Source organism: Rhincodon typus, chromosome 18, assembly GCF_021869965.1.
Source record: "Rhincodon typus isolate 14 chromosome 18, sRhiTyp1.1, whole genome shotgun sequence".
NCBI lineage: Eukaryota > Metazoa > Chordata > Chondrichthyes > Orectolobiformes > Rhincodontidae > Rhincodon > Rhincodon typus.
In genome coordinates, this window is record NC_063349.1 from 46,927,695 (window position 1) to 46,944,947 (window position 17,253).

At 38.6% G+C, this 17,253-nt stretch overlaps 1 protein-coding gene across 6 annotated transcripts in view; it reads left to right on the plus strand.

The window, feature by feature from the left end:
- Nucleotides 1–17,253, plus strand: part of poc1b (POC1 centriolar protein B) — a 122,426-nt gene that overhangs the window by 30,487 nt on the left and 74,686 nt on the right. For all 6 annotated transcript variants that reach the window (XM_048607683.1, XM_048607687.1, XM_048607685.1 and 3 more), the window contains exons 3-6: nt 7,725–7,896; nt 10,451–10,630; nt 13,201–13,308; nt 13,848–13,963. In XM_048607683.1, the coding sequence (XP_048463640.1) occupies nt 7,725–7,896; nt 10,451–10,630; nt 13,201–13,308; nt 13,848–13,963 (576 nt within the window). The remainder of the gene's footprint in view (nt 1–7,724; nt 7,897–10,450; nt 10,631–13,200; nt 13,309–13,847; nt 13,964–17,253) is intronic.

Consider the following 17,253-nt stretch of genomic DNA (forward strand, 5'->3'; position numbering starts at 1 on the left):
GAGTCAGGTTAAGTGATAGTTAAATATTTGAAATATTTAACTAGGAATCATAAAATCAACATTGGCAGACTATAAAAGAATAGGTTGGGAGGTGATGTGATTGCTGATTTTCAGTATAAATTGAAAACTAAAGATGTTGAAATGTGGAAATTCCCCTTTATTTGTATTTTAATCAACATTTTCCTGTGCACCACAGTTTTAAAAGTTTAATATTAGGTTTGTGTTTTCCATGAACTGCATACAAGAATATTTTAATAAACTTTATAGATGTTGATTGTGTTCCAAAGGGACTAATTAATGTTGGCCAAGACAAGCTATTTCACCTTGTCCAGAACGAAATGACACTGTTTCATTCAAATGCAAATTAGGTAACATTTGCCCCCAAAATAACATTTTGTTATTTATTGCATCTCAAACACTTATTGCGTATATAAGTGTTTGAGATGCAATGATTGTGGCAACTTGTGCAGCTATAGTGTACCTACCTCTGAGCCACGTTGCTCAGGTTCAAGTCACCACTGCTCCAGAGGAATGTAATAACATCTCTGAACCGGGTTGATTAGAAAATATCTAGCAAGCAGGAGAGGAACGAGAGACTGGACCACAGAAATATTGCATCACTCGGAGTTTTCTTTATGCCATATTTGTGCTACTTGCATTGTAATTGATGGAGATCACTTTGCTATAATTAGTCACCAAGTCCAATTTGTCATGTGATTTCCAAGATAGCAAAAGGTGAACCAGTTAAACACAAAAATTGAATGTACTGGAGAAACTCAACAGATCTGGTAGTATCTGTGGAGAGAGAAGCAGAGTTAACACTTTAATATGACTATTCTGCAGAACTGGGTTAAATGAAGTTAAGCATAAGACTTACGCCAAAGTTCTCCCTCTTGCAAATATTATCCCCCCTACACCCAGGTTTCGGCCTCCAATCCCCAGAATTGAGTTTAACTCTAAAACAAAAAAATTACAGATGCTGGAAATCATTAACAAAATTGGAAATTGCTGGAAAAACTCAGCAGGTCAGGCAGCATTTGTGAAGAGAAAGCAGAGTAGAGAAGGGATGGAGGGAGGGGTAAAGTTAAAAGATGTGTGCAAAAACAGAAGTTGCTGGAAAAACTCAGTAGGTCTGGCAGCATCTGTGAAGAAAAAAATCAGAGTTAACGTTTCGGGTCCTGTGACCCTCAGAACTGAGGAAGTTCTGGGGACGGGTCACTGGACCCGAGACATTAACTCTGATTTTTTTTCTTCACAGTTGCTGCCAGACTTGCTAAGCTTTTCCAGCAACTTCTGTTTTTCTTCCTGATTTGCAGCATCCGCAGTTCTTTCGGTTTTTATTTTGTAAAAGATAGGTGACCTAACTTGCCAATCTTGTCAAGTTTTTCCAGCAATTACCAATTGTGTCCCAGAATGGAGTTCCCCCACTTCCCCAGCGCAGCAGTGGCTCTTGGTAACAACCCTTGACTTTCATTGCAGTGAGACCCAGGACTGACTGTGGCCCACCCCTTGACTGAATTCAAAGCACATCCCTGACTGATGACTGACCAGAACCCTGACTGATCTCTGTACAACTCCCAGACTGACTGACCATAAATCCCTTGACTTCACTGGACTTCATGACTGACTATGGCTCGCTCCCAGATGTAGTGATGCATACCCCTGATTGACCTCCACGTGGATGTCTGACCAAGCCCTGGGACTGATATTGGATAATATCCTTGATTTGCTCTACAGGGACCCCTTGACTGCGAACAGTTCTCTTTGGTGTGACAGAGGACTACTCCTCTTAGACTTTGAGACATGATAATTTGATTGATGCAGACACTGTGTGTTTGCCAGGTTTGCTTCTGGCACATGCTGCAGGTGTGAGCTTGACACAGTACAGTGTCATACTGAAGTATGCCTCTCTCCTTGACTGATGACTCTGATAACCATGACAAGCTGCCTGGCTTAAAAAAAGAAGTGCTGCAAGACAAGATAATGTAGAAATATAGTGAGCCTTTTAAGGTTTGGCTGAGGGGCCAAGTGTAAAAAGGCAGGGTAAGAGTGGGATGCCATGAGCATCAAAAGTGACTCAAAATGCATGATCGCTAAGATAGCAAGCGAAGAGTGCCAGAATGCTTCCTGGTGAAATCCACAGGTTAATGCCTGTCCTGCATGTAAATTGTACTGGCAGCATAATTACAATGAAAGGTGCTGGTTCTCTCCAAACTGCAGCATTGTAGTTCAGAACAATACTGTATGTGGATTGGAGATGCGTCATAGTGATGCAGTGACTTTGGTACAAGTTGGGTGCCAACACCCATGATTGGGAAATGACCACTGCACACCCATAAAGTCTGCCCTGAGACCTTGGTGTCTGGTGTTCAAGGTGGAGGCCTGGAAGAGCAAATGGCAAGCTGGAGCTGTCAGGTGACTGCTTTGAATTTCTACTTGGGTATCGTCACCATCTATTTTCTAACTAGTGGGTGAGGAATAGGAAACTGCATTTAAATGAGGTGCAATTAGGTCATAATGAGATAGTAATGCATGCAAATAAGCTCACTAATGTGAATTTTGTCTCACCATTTAACACTTGGATTGAAAATTGGATTTTTGGTTCTTGACGCAAGAAACTCTTTGCCGGCCACCTTATGTGAATTTTCCAGTTTGCTCGCCAATGATCATGTCTTTCAGGGTCTGAGAAGATTCTGTCCAGAGTCACCAGTTGCAAGAACCACGATAATGTTTCTTCCAACATTTAAGCTGGAGAAATAATTTAAATTGAGAGTTGCAGATCATGGAGTACCGAAGAAGATTCATTGGCTTCAAAATAAGTATTTCGTTGTCTGAAGAGTAGCTGCCAGACTTGCTGTGTTTTGCCAACATTTTCTATCGTCTGAAAATGGTGACAACACCTTCAAGGTTAGACAGAGGAGATAATGGGATTACAGCTGGGTGTTATGCACACAAATGTGAAACCCATATCTTTGCTTTCAAACTGGGGGTAGATGGTGCGAAGAATTGAAACTTGATTTACCAAATCAACCATGCAGGCACTATTGCTGAATGCATCAGTAGAGATGCAAAGTGAAAGTAGGACATAGAGGTTTGGAGGGAATCCAGCGGACTGTGGAAGAGACATACGTGAATGGAGTGGATGTCAGAAAAAAAGCCGCAGTTACAGTTCTATAAGATGTTGTCTGTGCCTTGGACCATTGCTGTATGTGGATGAAGCCCAATTGGAGGATTTTAAATAAGTTCTTCTAGCCACCGTGCTATAGGAAGGATGTTGTGAAACTTGAAAGGGTTCAGAAAAGATTTACAAGGATGTTGCCAGGGTAGGAAGGTTTGAGCTATTTTCCCTTGACCATTGGAGGTTGAGGGGTGACTTTACAGAGGTTTATAAAATCATGAGGGGCCTGGATAGAGTAAATAGATAAGGAGTCCAAAACTAGAGGACATTGTTTTAAGGTGAAAGGGCAAAGATTTAAAAGGGACCTAAAGGGCAACTTTTCACGTCAAAGGTGGTGGTATATGGAATGAGCTGCCAAAGGAAGTGGTGGAGGCTAGTACAATTACAACATTTAAAAGGCATCTGGATAAGTATATGAATAGAAAGAGTTTAGAGCACTATAGGCCAAATGTTGGCAAATGGGACTAGATTTATTTAGGATATCTGGGCAGCATGAATGGGTTAGACTGAAGGGTCTGTTTCCGTGCTGTACATCTCTATGACTCTTTGCAATTGTAATTGTAATACCCTCGTGAAAATGTTTTTGTTTTTTCACGGGATATAGGTATCACTGCTAAGATCAACATTTAGCCCATCTTAATTGTCCTTGAACTGAGTTGCTTCCTCAGCTGTGTCAGAGAGTATTTAACAGTCAACCAAACTGTTGTAGGTCTGGAATGTTAGACCAGGTAAGGGCAGCAGATTTCCATCCCTACAGGGCATTAGTTTCTTTTTTTAAGCTATCCATGATAGTTGTTATCACCATCTTTTACTGGAACTAACTTTATGTTTCAGGTTTACTAATAACTGCCCTGATGAGGTTTAATACCATTGATAAATTTAATTTTCAGCAGCTAATAATCCTGCTGCACTGCAAAACTGATGGAGCAAGGCTTCAGGAACGTCAGCCCAATTTTATGGTTGAGTGATAGATTCAGGAGTACTATTTGAGTAATTCCTGCTGTCTGATCCATAGTATGAGCGAATAGAAGTATGTCAAATGTACATTTTAATCTCTGTACTGCTAACTAATTTTCATCATTAATCAAATGCATGAAGTAATTTATTTTTAAATATTAATGTTAAAAGCCATATAAATCTTACACTGTCTTGTGAAGTGCTGTTAAGTTATGCTGGTTAATTTGCGCTCTCTATATTCATTGCACCTCGTACTAGTTAGTCATTTTCAATACTTGTTTTTTTTTCAAACTTTCAATGAAAGTTCAATTTTTTTTTAAATCACTCATGGTTTCGCTGGCTGGACCAGCATTTTTTGCCTATCCCTAGTTCCCCTTTGAGAAGGTGCTGGTGAGCTGACTTCTTGAAATGCTGCAATATATTTGCTGGCAGTATATTGACAATATCGTTAGGGAGGGAGTTCCCTAACTTTGACCCAGCAAATTGAAGAAACAGCGATTTATTTCAATTTAAGGAGCTTTGATGAATTTCTGCAGTCCATCTTGTGGATGGCATACGAAAACCGAAGTGGCTGGAGAAACTCAGCAGGTCTGGCAGCATCTGTGGGGAGAAAACAGAGTTAACATTTTGAGTCCAGTACCCTTTTTCCAGAATGAATGTCAAGAGTTGGTGGTTGGATTCTATCATTTTGGGGATGTCATTGTCTGGTGTGAATGTTACTTGACACTTGTCAAAACAAACCTGAATGTTGTACAAGTTTTGCTGCATTTATTGCACTGTACGTAGTGCAGTGAGCATCCCCATTTCTGACCTGATGGAGGGAAGGTCTTTGATGAAGCAGCTGATGGACCAAGAACACTCCCATGAGGAACTCCTGTGGTAACTGACCTCCAATAACAGCAACCATTTTCCTTTGTGGCACTTGTAGAGTTTTCACATTGATATCCATTGACTCCAGTTTTGCTAGAGTTTTAAGGTTCTTGCGAAGATTTGTAGCTCAGGTTGTGGGTGAGGTTGTCAATTTGCTCGCCGAGCTGACTGGTTATAGTTCAAACGTTTCATCACCATGCTAGGTAACATCAGTGCTGTCTCCGATGAAGCAATGTTGTTCTGCTTCACTTACTATTTATATGATCCAGTCTGTTGAGGTGTTGTGTGTCATTTCTGGTTCTTTTTTGCAAGGGTTTGTATATGGGGTCGAATTCCACATGTTTATTAATTGCATTATGGGTGGAGAACCAGGCCTCTAGGAATTCCCGTGCATGTCTGTAGTTGGCTTGGGCTAGGATGGTCAGATGAACACCAGCTAGCAGCTAAACAACACAACAAACTTTCTTTCATTTCAGTACACTTGGGCAACGAAGGCCATCAATTTAACTGGGACAACGTGACCATCCTAGCTCAAGCCACCCACAGACACACATGGGAAATCTTAGAGGCCCGGTTCTCCACCTGTAATACAATCAATAAACATGTGGAATTAGACCCCATATACAAACCCTTGTGAAAAACAACTGGAAATGACACAAAACACCTCAACAAACCGGATCATGTAAATATCCTTAGATTAAAAAAAAATCCTCAGTTCTAGATTGGAGTGTCAATATAAACTAGGTTCAAGTCTCTGGAGTGGAGCCTAACTCTCTAACTTTAAGATAACACACCATTTTCATAATTTTCTACATTTGGGCCAAACTTGGTACTTGTGGAGGTAAATAGAAGAATCATTTTTGTACTTCTTAAACAGTGAGATGACAGAATATATAACTATATTTATCAAGATGGCATTTAATTCTAGTGAAAATTAAATAAAGCATTCTATTAAGTTATGATATGCATCATAACATCTCACTCACTACATTGCTAACTATTAACCAAAATTCCCGTTATGCTTGAGCCATCCAGGGTCCAACACAAAGGTGAAAAGTTGTAGCTGTAATCTCATTTCAGGATACTGTCTACAGTTGTAAGTTACATAAGCTTTATTCCAATCATATGTGATAGTCCCGAAGCTTGTCAGTGAGGTAATCACCCTGATGAGTACTCTTTGATATCCATTATTCTCACTTTGTGATGAATAAAAATTTGTAAAGCCAAATAATAAATAACTAATGGATTTATAAAAAGCAGCATAAACAATGCAAATAGAATTGTGAACTGCAGTGAAATATGTGGCTTTATGGTCAGCCATAGGTAGGAGTTAATCAAGTGAATCTGATGCACCATATGGAAGGGCAAAGCACACAATATTAGCAAGTGATTAGCCAGGCCTCTGGATGTGCTGCGGAATAAGAAGAAGGAAGCTGATGCATTATTTATAAACTCTGCATCGTGTCATGCTGTGAAGCGACAAATTCTTTACAATGGCATACTAAAGGCAGCAATTAGCAAGAGGTGGAAGAAATGACCAAGTAAAATATATTTGAGCTAATAAGCAAAGCTGTTTGGAATTGATAGCTGTTTTACAATATGCACAGGGAGTGAATGAACGTTGCCTTCTTGCAGTTTCCTTTTTCTCCTTTCACTGTTTTCTGCCTCACTGTCCTTTTATGGCTCGTGGAGATTTCATCTGTACCATCTGATCAAGAGTACGCTCCACTGTACTATAAGAAGCAGTATGTGAACACTTTTCCAGTTTTTGAGTTATCGACTTTTTTGCTGTTTCCTGTTATCTGCTATTTATCTTGAGATCTGTCTTTCTAAAGTGTGCTAACCATTTGCATTGAATAGCTCCCCTAAAGAAATGAAAAAATATAGGTTGCAATAGGATAGAAAAGAATAAATAAATACAAAGAGAAGTAGATTTTTTTAAAAGTAAAGAGAATCACGTTTACGCAAAAAAAACCCATAGATTTTGATACGTTAGTGTGTGTTTCCCATGACACTGTCATTACCGAGTATTTTATATTTTCAGGATTTTTAAAACTTTTAACATGGGAAAACTTTTACTTTTTAATGTTGTTAATACACTGTTTTCAATCTTTTCCCTTAAGCAGTATTCTAATACACTGAATGAAATTTATTTTCTGCAAAGACTACAAAAACTAATTTGAGAAATATTGCTCCTGTTTCAAAGTTCTTTGGTGTGTGATGTAATTAGGAACTTAAGAGATGACACTGTATGTTTGAAGAAAAAACCTGCAACGATACCTAGATTTGTAATTCAGAATGCTGTCAGGACTAAAATAAAGAAATTAGAAATTCTGGAACATTGCCAGAAGTTAGGTAAATGACGCATTGGCATGGACTTATATATGTTCTTTAGCAAATAACACAGAATTATAAGATGTAACAGTTAATTTATGCACCTCAACAATCGCTACTTGTAAGTTTTTACATGTTCATCCTATTGTGAGATAAAGTAGCTTAACAATTTCTATCTGTCTTCATCTAAATAACTTTGTCAGTATGTCTTTGAGATTTAAGTATGGATATTACTGTTACATCCTGAATCTCTCTTTTACACAGAGACACAAGGGAATGTGAATCAACTACATCATGTGCTTAAAATGCTTGACTGAGATGATCATAAGAAATCTGCACAAAAACTACTTGAAGTTTTAATGTTGATGATTTATTCTTTCTGAAGCGACTACCTCGATTGATAAGTGCCTTATGATATGGAACTTGAAGCCGCAAACCAGAGCCTACCGATTTACAGGACACAAGGACGCTGTGATGTCTGTCCACTTTTCCCCCTCAGGTCATCTGGTGGCATCTGCTTCACGGGATAAAACGGTTCGACTGTGGACTCCAAATGTGTGAGTAATGCAAGTAAGCCTTGAATGTGCAAGTGTATTTTACAGGTAGCAGATATATTAATTACAGAAATGTTATAAAATAGATTTGTTTTGACATTGTAGCAAGTATAGATTGTACTGTTGCACTGAAAGGATTTAAAGACATTTGTAAGACTTTTGGTCAAACTGAAGCTACTGAATCACCTTTAGCTTTGCTGTGATTGCTCTCTCATACATGCTTTGCTTTCTCTTGTTTTTCTTTCTTTTCTCATCCACATAAAGATAGGTATTTTCTTCTGTTTCTTCTACTTTTTACTTTCATTTTATGCTGTCCTTGTCTCCTATTTCACCTCTCACCCTAACCTTCCTTAGGTTCATCTTTCATGGTTTACTCTCTTGCAATGAGGATTCAGGCTGGCAGCCAAGAATAGAATAAAAATTGGAGCATACAAGTGTGTAAGTAGCTCAAGGAACACTCAGAGCTGGGTGGATGGACAAATAGGTTCTTCACTGTAAGATTGTAGAGAGAGAGATGAGTGAGGACAGAAGCAAGGAACTGTTTAAAGATGGGTTGGTGAGCATTTAAAAGAAAATTTGATTTTTTTAATTGTCTGCTGGTTGATTCTTATAACTGTTGCCATCTTGATTTATTCACATTTAATTATTTTAATTGAAATATACTTTAGCCTGTCACTGATTTTTGCCCCCAAAGGCACACAACTTTGTGAAATATGACTCCTGTGAAGATATGTGGAGAAGGGGAGATGTCAGAGTTAGGCTCTTTACACAGAGTGGTGGGCATGTAGAATGTGCTGCCGGCAGTGGTAGTGGAGTCAGATTCTTTAGATACTTTTAAATGACTCTTGGATAGGCGCATGGAGGATAGTAAAATGTAAGGTATGCAGGGTAGTTTGATTTTAGTAGCATAACAGGTCAGCACAACATCGTGGGCCAAAGGGCCTGTACTGTGCTATACTGTTCTATATGGCACAATAGATTTGCCCTGGATACAGGACCATTGTACACAATTGGAATATGAATCAGACATGTTTAGGTACAATTCTCTAGATCCTCTCTCTGCAGTCAAGGTGATTTCATCAAATAAAATACTCTTGGCATATATTTTTCAGTCTCTAAAATTGACTGTAATGGAACTGTGAAGTATCTGTCACAATGAAATCGTCTTGGTGGGCTATTCTTGGTGGGCTATTTTCAGTGTCAATTGTGGAATGAATTAAAATGAAATATTTTAAAGAACTTGATCAGAATTTTTAAAAAAAATTCATCAATTTTTTTTTCCTTCACATTTTCCTTTTTTCTTTGGGGAGAAGAAAACAATATTATAGCGTTCTATACAACTATTTGGTAAAGTAAAAACTGAAATACCTACGGATGCTGTAAATCAGGAACAAAAACAGAAATTGTTGGAAAAACTCAGCAGGTCTGGCAACTTTAGTGAAGAAAAATCAAAGTTAACATTTCGGGTCTGGTGAGCCTTCCTCAGAAGGGCCAGAAGGTTCTGAGAAAGGGTCATCGGACCCAAAACATTAACTCTGATTTTTCTTCTCGGATTCTGCCAGACTTGCTGAACTTTTCCAGCAACTTTTGTTTTTGTATTTTGTAAGGTATTTTGTTTGCATTTAGGGTTCTAAGATCTTTTGTGTGTCCTCTTTTAAATCTTCCATATAATATGGGCTTGCCCTCCTAATATTTAGATATCTTCTAATCAACTTGTGCAAAGTTGTTATTAAAAGTCTCTGGAGCAGGTGGGACTTGAACCAAGGCTTTCTGGTAAGAAATTACCACCGAACCACAAGGGCTCTCCTAGTATCCAGTCTCGTACTTTCAATAAATTGTGAGGCCAGTACAATCTATTACTCTTAAATTCAGTCTGCTCAGCACTGTTTATTATACTGTAAGAATTCCAGGAGCGATAACTAGAATACTAAATTCATGCAATTAAATATTACAGCTATTCTAGAATATAAAACTCCATTTAGTTTCAACAAGGATGCTTTTTTGATAGTATGACCGTTTGACAACAACATTGCAGTTAAATTGTGTTCAATTGAAAATGAATTGAAGGGAGTGTTTTTTCCTAAAGCTAAAATCACAGAAGCATATTTGTCACTTTTTAGATATTGAAAATAGCATTGATGTTTAGAATTAGAATTAGAATCCCTACAGTGTGGAAACAGGCCCTTCGGCCCAACAAGTCCACACCGAACCTCAGAGCATCCCACCCAGATCCATCCCCCCATGACCCACCACCTCCCTGAACACTACAGGCAATTTAGCATGGCCAATCCGCCTAACCTGCACATCTTTGGACTGTGGGAGGAAACCGGAGCACCCGGAGAAAACCCACGCAGACACAGGGAGAATGTGCAAACTCCACACAGACAGTCGCCTGAGGCTGGAATCGAACCCACATCCCTGGCGCTGTGAGGCAGCAGTGCTAACCACTGTGCCACCGTGTCGCCCGAAATTTATTAAATTGACTTAGAGACAGCCTGTGTTATGTGCTTTGTCTGGTTTAGTAAGCACTGAAATGATTTTGCTGTCTTCTAATTAGTAAGGGAGCATCAACTACATTCACAGCCCACAGTGCCGTAGTTCGCAGTGTGAATTTCTCCTGTGATGGAAATTTCCTGGTTACAGCAGCCGACGACAAATCAATAAAGGTGTGGAACACTCATCAACAGCGGTTTCTGTTATCCTTTAAAGGACACAATAACTGGGTTCGTTCTGCCAGGTAACTTTATTTTTAGAAACAGGTAGATGAGCGAAAGTGTTAAATGTATATCACGAATCATGAATATATTGTGACTTGGGTCTTCACTGCATAATGTGCATCTAATTTGATATTGAGTGGCAGAGTTTTTGTTTCATTCATTTTATTTTGCTTCATCAAGTTAGATAAAATTTTAAATACTTGCTAAGTTTGCTGAATTCAACCAGAGGTGCAATAGGAATTGAGCTTGTGGTATACTGTGCATCAAGTTGAATTCATGGATTGAGATTGTTTTCCCATAGCCACATTTTTATTCTGTGTTCTAAGCAATAACTCATTGTTGGTACAAAAATTATGCAGACTTTGTTAAATTAATCAAATGGTTTGATTTCTAATATGCATTTGACCAATACCCTGTGTCACTTTATTGTACGATTTTCTAAATAAGTGTCACAGTTTCTAAATAAGTGTTCATACTCCAGTGTCACAAAACAAAAACAGACACAAGTGCCCTCATTTTTCAAAAAAGGAGCACAGCTAGAAAGAAGCTTAATCTTTAAACAAAGGAAAGCCATAAACATGAAAGATTATTTGTAGTGTTCACTATGCTTTAGCCCTTGTGTTCCTCACTAGTCAGAGAAATCCTCAGATACGCCAGCAAGCTTCTTTTCCAGAGACATCTAAGGGCTGATATTGTTGCTTGTGCAATTTCCTTTCCCTTCAGACTTCTACCTTTTTAACTTATTTCTTTGAAAGTCCCTTCCATAGAGGCTTTCAAATTATCCTTTCCTTCAGCTTGTGAACCTGTAATATTAGCATGACCGGACAGATCAAGAGTTCCTTCATCTTCCCTTCTTCAAAAAATGGGATAAAAGTTCAAGGAGATGGGATAGAATTAGGTTTCAGTTTCTCCTAATGTGTTATTCTGTTTGGTTTAATAGAAATCAATGAATAGAGTCAGCTGATTACATGTGGTCATGCTGTACAATGAAGGTATTGAAAGTTAACTGAGATGACCCAATGCTAAAATGCAATTTGAAATGGCAAGTTATTTTGTGGATTGCATTAACAGTGAAGCTTATCCTGAATTAAATGCAGCTTGCTATACTTTAGTTGTAATGGAAACATTATTATTATGATATTGTATATTAATGCTACAGTTGTGTTTTGGGGATTTATTTTGTACCAACCATCATCTATCTGAGCTTTGTGTGCATTGAAATCAACGTTGACTTAAATAGTTTGGTGACCTAAATCTGCAGTTGTAATGATAGCTGAACTGTCAGTGTTCCCCATTATTGTGTCTCTGAAATTGACAGCACCTCTTGCACTGTGCAGTATTGAATGATAGCCCAGATATTGCTTTCAGTCATCTGAACAATCTCAAGGCCAAGGACCAAACCTACCTCCCAGAAACAGCTGCCAAATGTGTGGCCAATGCGAGCTCATCAACCATGCAAGGTCTCTCAGAACCCATGACCAGTGTCATGGAATTTCCTAGCAGGAAAATCATACTCATTAGCGAGTGATTGCTGACAACTCTTCTCTAGAACTTTGCACTGAACAAGGTCACTGGACTTGAAATGTTACCTCTGCTTTCTCACCACAAATGGTGCCAAACCTGCTGAGTTCTTGTTTTTGTTTGAGTAAGCAAGCTATGCAGTTTGATTCCTGCTCTGTAATAATTTTGACAGGGGCTGCTAAAGTTCATATAAATGATAATATTAATCAGGTTATGCTCATTGGCAGTCTTGAGGCAGAGTGGTAATATCCCTTCCTCTGAGTGAGAGCTTTTGTTTGAGTCCCACCCCAGAAGTTGGCGATGGAAGTGTGTTCATAACTTGATTTTGAATATCAACTTATTCAACAATATGCCAGAGGCAGGTTGTGAGAACTGGAGGTATTCTTGGCCAGCCGTGTGATAGAAAGAAATTGGAGCCTTTGTCAACATGATCTGTAGCTTCAGGCTACAAATGTATGGAAGGGTTTATGCTGTCACAGTAGCTTTGATGTATTGGGTGGCTAGCACGGACCAGATTGGTGCCAGTAAAGCAAGGTTTGATCCAGGTTCTGCCTTGGGGTGGATTCAGGATCTGCTTCCTTGGCGATGCTGGTGATTGGATATTGTATCAATATGGGTTGAACTTGCCTTCAGACACAGAATTTAAGAAGACTGTTCATTGTGCAGAAGTAACTCTCGCTGAATTATCACAGAGGCTTAACTTATTTGACAAATTAAAATTTGAAATACTACTTTTTAAGAATGACTTTTGAGTCACATTTGTAATATACCTATACTGATTTGAACATTGTCCTGCTTTTTGTATTACATTGCATTGTACTTATTTTTATCAATTCTTAATCAGAATGCAATTAGATTAGTTTGAACTATACATTGTGATTTTGTTCATTACTTCAATGTTGCACCCAGGTTAGGGATGGCAGTTTAAAATTCATGCAAGGAAACTTATCATGCTTGATTTTATGTAAGGGCCCTGCTTTTAATGGTTCTTAAATTTGCTGGATTTTTGCATTTTTATAAGAGATATCCTTACTCTATTTTAAATATTTTACTGGTACCTGATCATTAGGTTCTCTCCAGATGGAAGACTTGTAGTCTCTTGTAGTGATGACAGAACTGTTAAGATCTGGGACACAGTGAGCAGAGAATGTATCAATACTTTCACTGAGCACAGAGGGTAAGTTAACATTTCTTCGTTACAAAGTGCATTAATTTTTCAATGTCTGGTTCATTAAATTGCATCATAAAATAATCTGTATGAATTTACATTGATATTCTATTCAACCTGTGATGCTACTCTTATTAGGCAAATCTGGGTAATGATACCTACTTATGATAGCTAGGTGGATTAGCCGTGGGAGGTGCAGGGTTACAGGGATAGGGTAGGGGGTGAGTCTGGGTGGGATGACCTTTGGAGAGTCAGTGTGGATTTATTGGGCCGAATGGCCTGTTTCCACACTAGGAATTCTACAATTCTATGAACTGCTGCAGTCATTCAGTTTGTATTTGGAACAGCTTGTAAATTTTAGACTTCAGATGTCACAATTGATTTTCTTTTGGTAGAATGCTTTGCATATGTAACCAAATTGTTCAGACACTCTATAGGCACAAGATTGAACTGTCTAAACATTTGAAATGATTCCATCGCTGTTTTTGCTGTAAGCCACAAGGATCTTGGTGTTTATACTGAAAAATATGATGTTTATTATAATCCAGGTTTGCCAACTTTGTGGACTTTAACCCCAGTGGTACCTGTATCGCCTCAGCAGGAACTGACAATACTGTGAAGCTTTGGGATATTCGTATAAACAAACTGCTACAACATTACCAAGGTGACTAATGAGAACTGAGTTGATACTGACATGTTTATATTAAATAAGTTACTAATTGAGTTGTAATTAATATCTGTGGGAGTATAATTTACCATAGTCAACAAACTTCAATTTTGCATGTTTGCAGCATTTTTGAGCAAATTTTATGAATGTCTATGGACAGAAAATTAAATATTAACAAAGTTGTGAATGATGAATGTTTATGGATCTGTGTTTAACACAATACCATTAGCCTTTATAGTTGCATTGTTATGTAATCTAGATATATTTTCTTATATTGAATAGCTTTCTAGTTAAGAATTTTTGGAGGTCTAGGTGTTAAGCTGAGATAATTGCATAAAATGACGTATTAAGGAAAATGGCCATGCTTGAGATTAATTGTCTACCTTCTTTGACTTCTTCAGAAGCTTGACTTATTTTCTTTCTAATAGTTACTTTGCGGCTTTTTTTCTTTAATTTACTCCTTATCTATTCTGAATTTGCTTGTCATTGCCTCCTTTACTGATCTCTGCATTCAATTTCCATAATTTAATCAAGGATTTCCATAATTTAATCAAGGATTTCCTAATTTGCAAGATATGTACAAGATTTTGCGGCAAGTTCTAAAGCTCAGCTGAAAAAGTTTAGGGCTCTTTAATTTATCAGTGGAACATGGGTGTTTTTGGCTGGCCAACGTTTATTGCCCGTCCTTAGCTGCCCTTGAACTGAGTGGCTTTCTCCGCCATTTCAGAGGGCTATTGAGAGTCAACCACATTGCTGTGGGCCTGGAGTTACACATAGGCCAGACCGGGTGAGAAGGGCAGATTTCCTTCCCTAAAGGACATTAGTGACTCAGATGGGTTTTTCTGACAATTGACAATGGTTTTGTGGTCATCAGTAGATTCTTAATTCCAGATTTTTTATAGTCAAATAATTTAAACTTTTTAAAAAGAAACTGAAGTGAGCTTTAAAGCAGCAGAGGTGAACTAAAGCGCCCCCACCCCACCCACACAAGACTGTTCTTTTTTTAGCTTGAGACTTTTGACCATTTGTACATGTATCAATTTCAAAGTGTGATTCAAAGTTTAAATTGTCTACATTATAAACAAAAATAAATTCAACCTGATGTAAACAGTATAGCATATGAAATCTGTCAAGCATTGTGGACTCTTGTAGAGAAAATGTAGGTGTTAATACCATTATTGCCACAAAACATGTCTTCAAGAGAAAAGTAAAATACCATTATTTGAAATTAGTGTTTCTCATGGGCCAAAGAATCATTAAGATATAGGGGCAAGTATGTGACAGTTGGTAAATTGAGCAACTTCACCATTCAACAAGATCAGGGCTAATGTGAATGAAGCCTGAACTCCACTTTTCTGGCCCCAAAACCCTGGACCCTCTTGTCAATCATAAGTTTGTCTATCTCAGCCTTGCTTGTACCCATTGAACTAAGCTGCCACTGCTCCCTGGGGAAAAGAATTCCAGAGACTAGCAATCCTCTTGAAAGAAGAGATTGCTCCCAATCAATCTTAAGTTAGAATCTCTTATTTTGAAACCTTATTTATTTTTATTTTCCCCTAGTTTTAGATTCCTCTTTAGAAGAAACATTTTCTGAACATCTACCCTGTCAAGCTCATTCAGAATGTTGTGTTTCAGTAATGTCATCTCTCGAACTTCTAAATTGCAATTACTCTAGGCCGATTCTGCTCACTGTCTTAGGAAAAGGAATTAAGTCCATTAAGTCTCATTTGTCATTCAATAATAATGTGGCTGATCTGAATCCTCAACTCCACATCTTGCCTTTTCCCCTAACGCCTTCATCCTTTTCCTGGTTAAAAATCTTGTCTACCTTGACCATTAAAGTATTTAACAACCCGGTTTTAACAGCCCTGTACAGTAAAACAATTCCACAGATGCCCTACCCTCTAAGAAAATAAATTCCAGCGCATTGCTGCTCTAACTGGGTGGCCCCTTACTCTGAGATTATACCCCCTGGCTCTGCCTTGCCCAAAACGAGAGATAATTTCTCTGTGTTTACCTTGTCAAGCCCCCTACAAATCTTTATATGTTTCATTATGGTCTCCTCTCATTCTTCTAAACTCCAATGAGTACATGCCCAAACTACTCGACCTCTCAGAAGAAAATCCCTCTATGCCCAGAATTAATCTAGTGAACCATCTCTAGACTGCTTCCAATGCCAGTATGTCTCCCCTTTGATAAGGGGACCAAAATTTCTTGCAGTATTCCAAGTACCATCTGACAAGTGCCTTCTATGGTTTTAGCAATACCTCCCTATTTTTATACTCCATTTCCTTTAAAATAAAGGCCAACAGTCTGCTTGCCTTCTCTATTACCGGCTGAACTTGTGTGATAGTATTTTTTTGATTCATGTACAAGTTCACCCAACTGCCTTAGTTACAACACTTAGCACTTTTTTTCCCCATTTAAATAATAATCAATACTTCTATTGTTCCTGCTAAAGTGCATAACATCACATTTTCCCACATTATTCCAGCCTCGCCGACTGCCTGTGTGGAGTTTGCACATCCTCCTCGTGTCTGCTTGGGTTTTTTCTGGGTACTCTGGTTTCCTCCCGCAGTCCAAGGATGTGCAGGTTAGGTGGATTGACCATGCCATATTGTCTATCTTGTCCAGAGATGTGCAGGTTAGATAGATTAGCCATGGGAAATGCAGGATTATGGGGATAGGGTGGAGGCGTGGGTCTACGGAGGGTTGGTGTGGACTCGATGGGCCGAATGGCCCGTTTCTCCACTGTAGGGATTCTGTCATTTGCCAAATACTAGCTCACTTAACACTCTGTATCCCCTTTTAGATTCTGTTATCCTTGCTACTTACCTCCCACCTAATTTTGTCATCTGCAAATTTTGTGATAGTACATTCATTTCCGTCATCCAGTTCATTTATATATTGTATATAATTGTGGCTCCAGCATTGTTCACTGTCACTCCATTAATTACAGATTACCAGCCTGAGATGGCCCTTTATCCCAACTCTCGGTCCTTCATCCTCCATCCATGCTTCTTGAAATACTCCCAACACAGTGACCTGTTGTCTTATTAAGTAGCCTTATGTGTGTTACCTTCTTGAAAACCTTTTGAAAATCCTCAAGCAACCCCCTTATCCCAGATAGCAGCCTAATGAACCTTCTCTGAACTGCTCCATGTATATTCCTTCTTAAATAAGGAAACCGAACTTTATTTCAGAGACAGTAGGAACTGCAGATGCTGGAGAATCTGAGATAACAAGGTGTAGAGCTGGATGAACACAGCAGGCCAAGCAGCATCAGA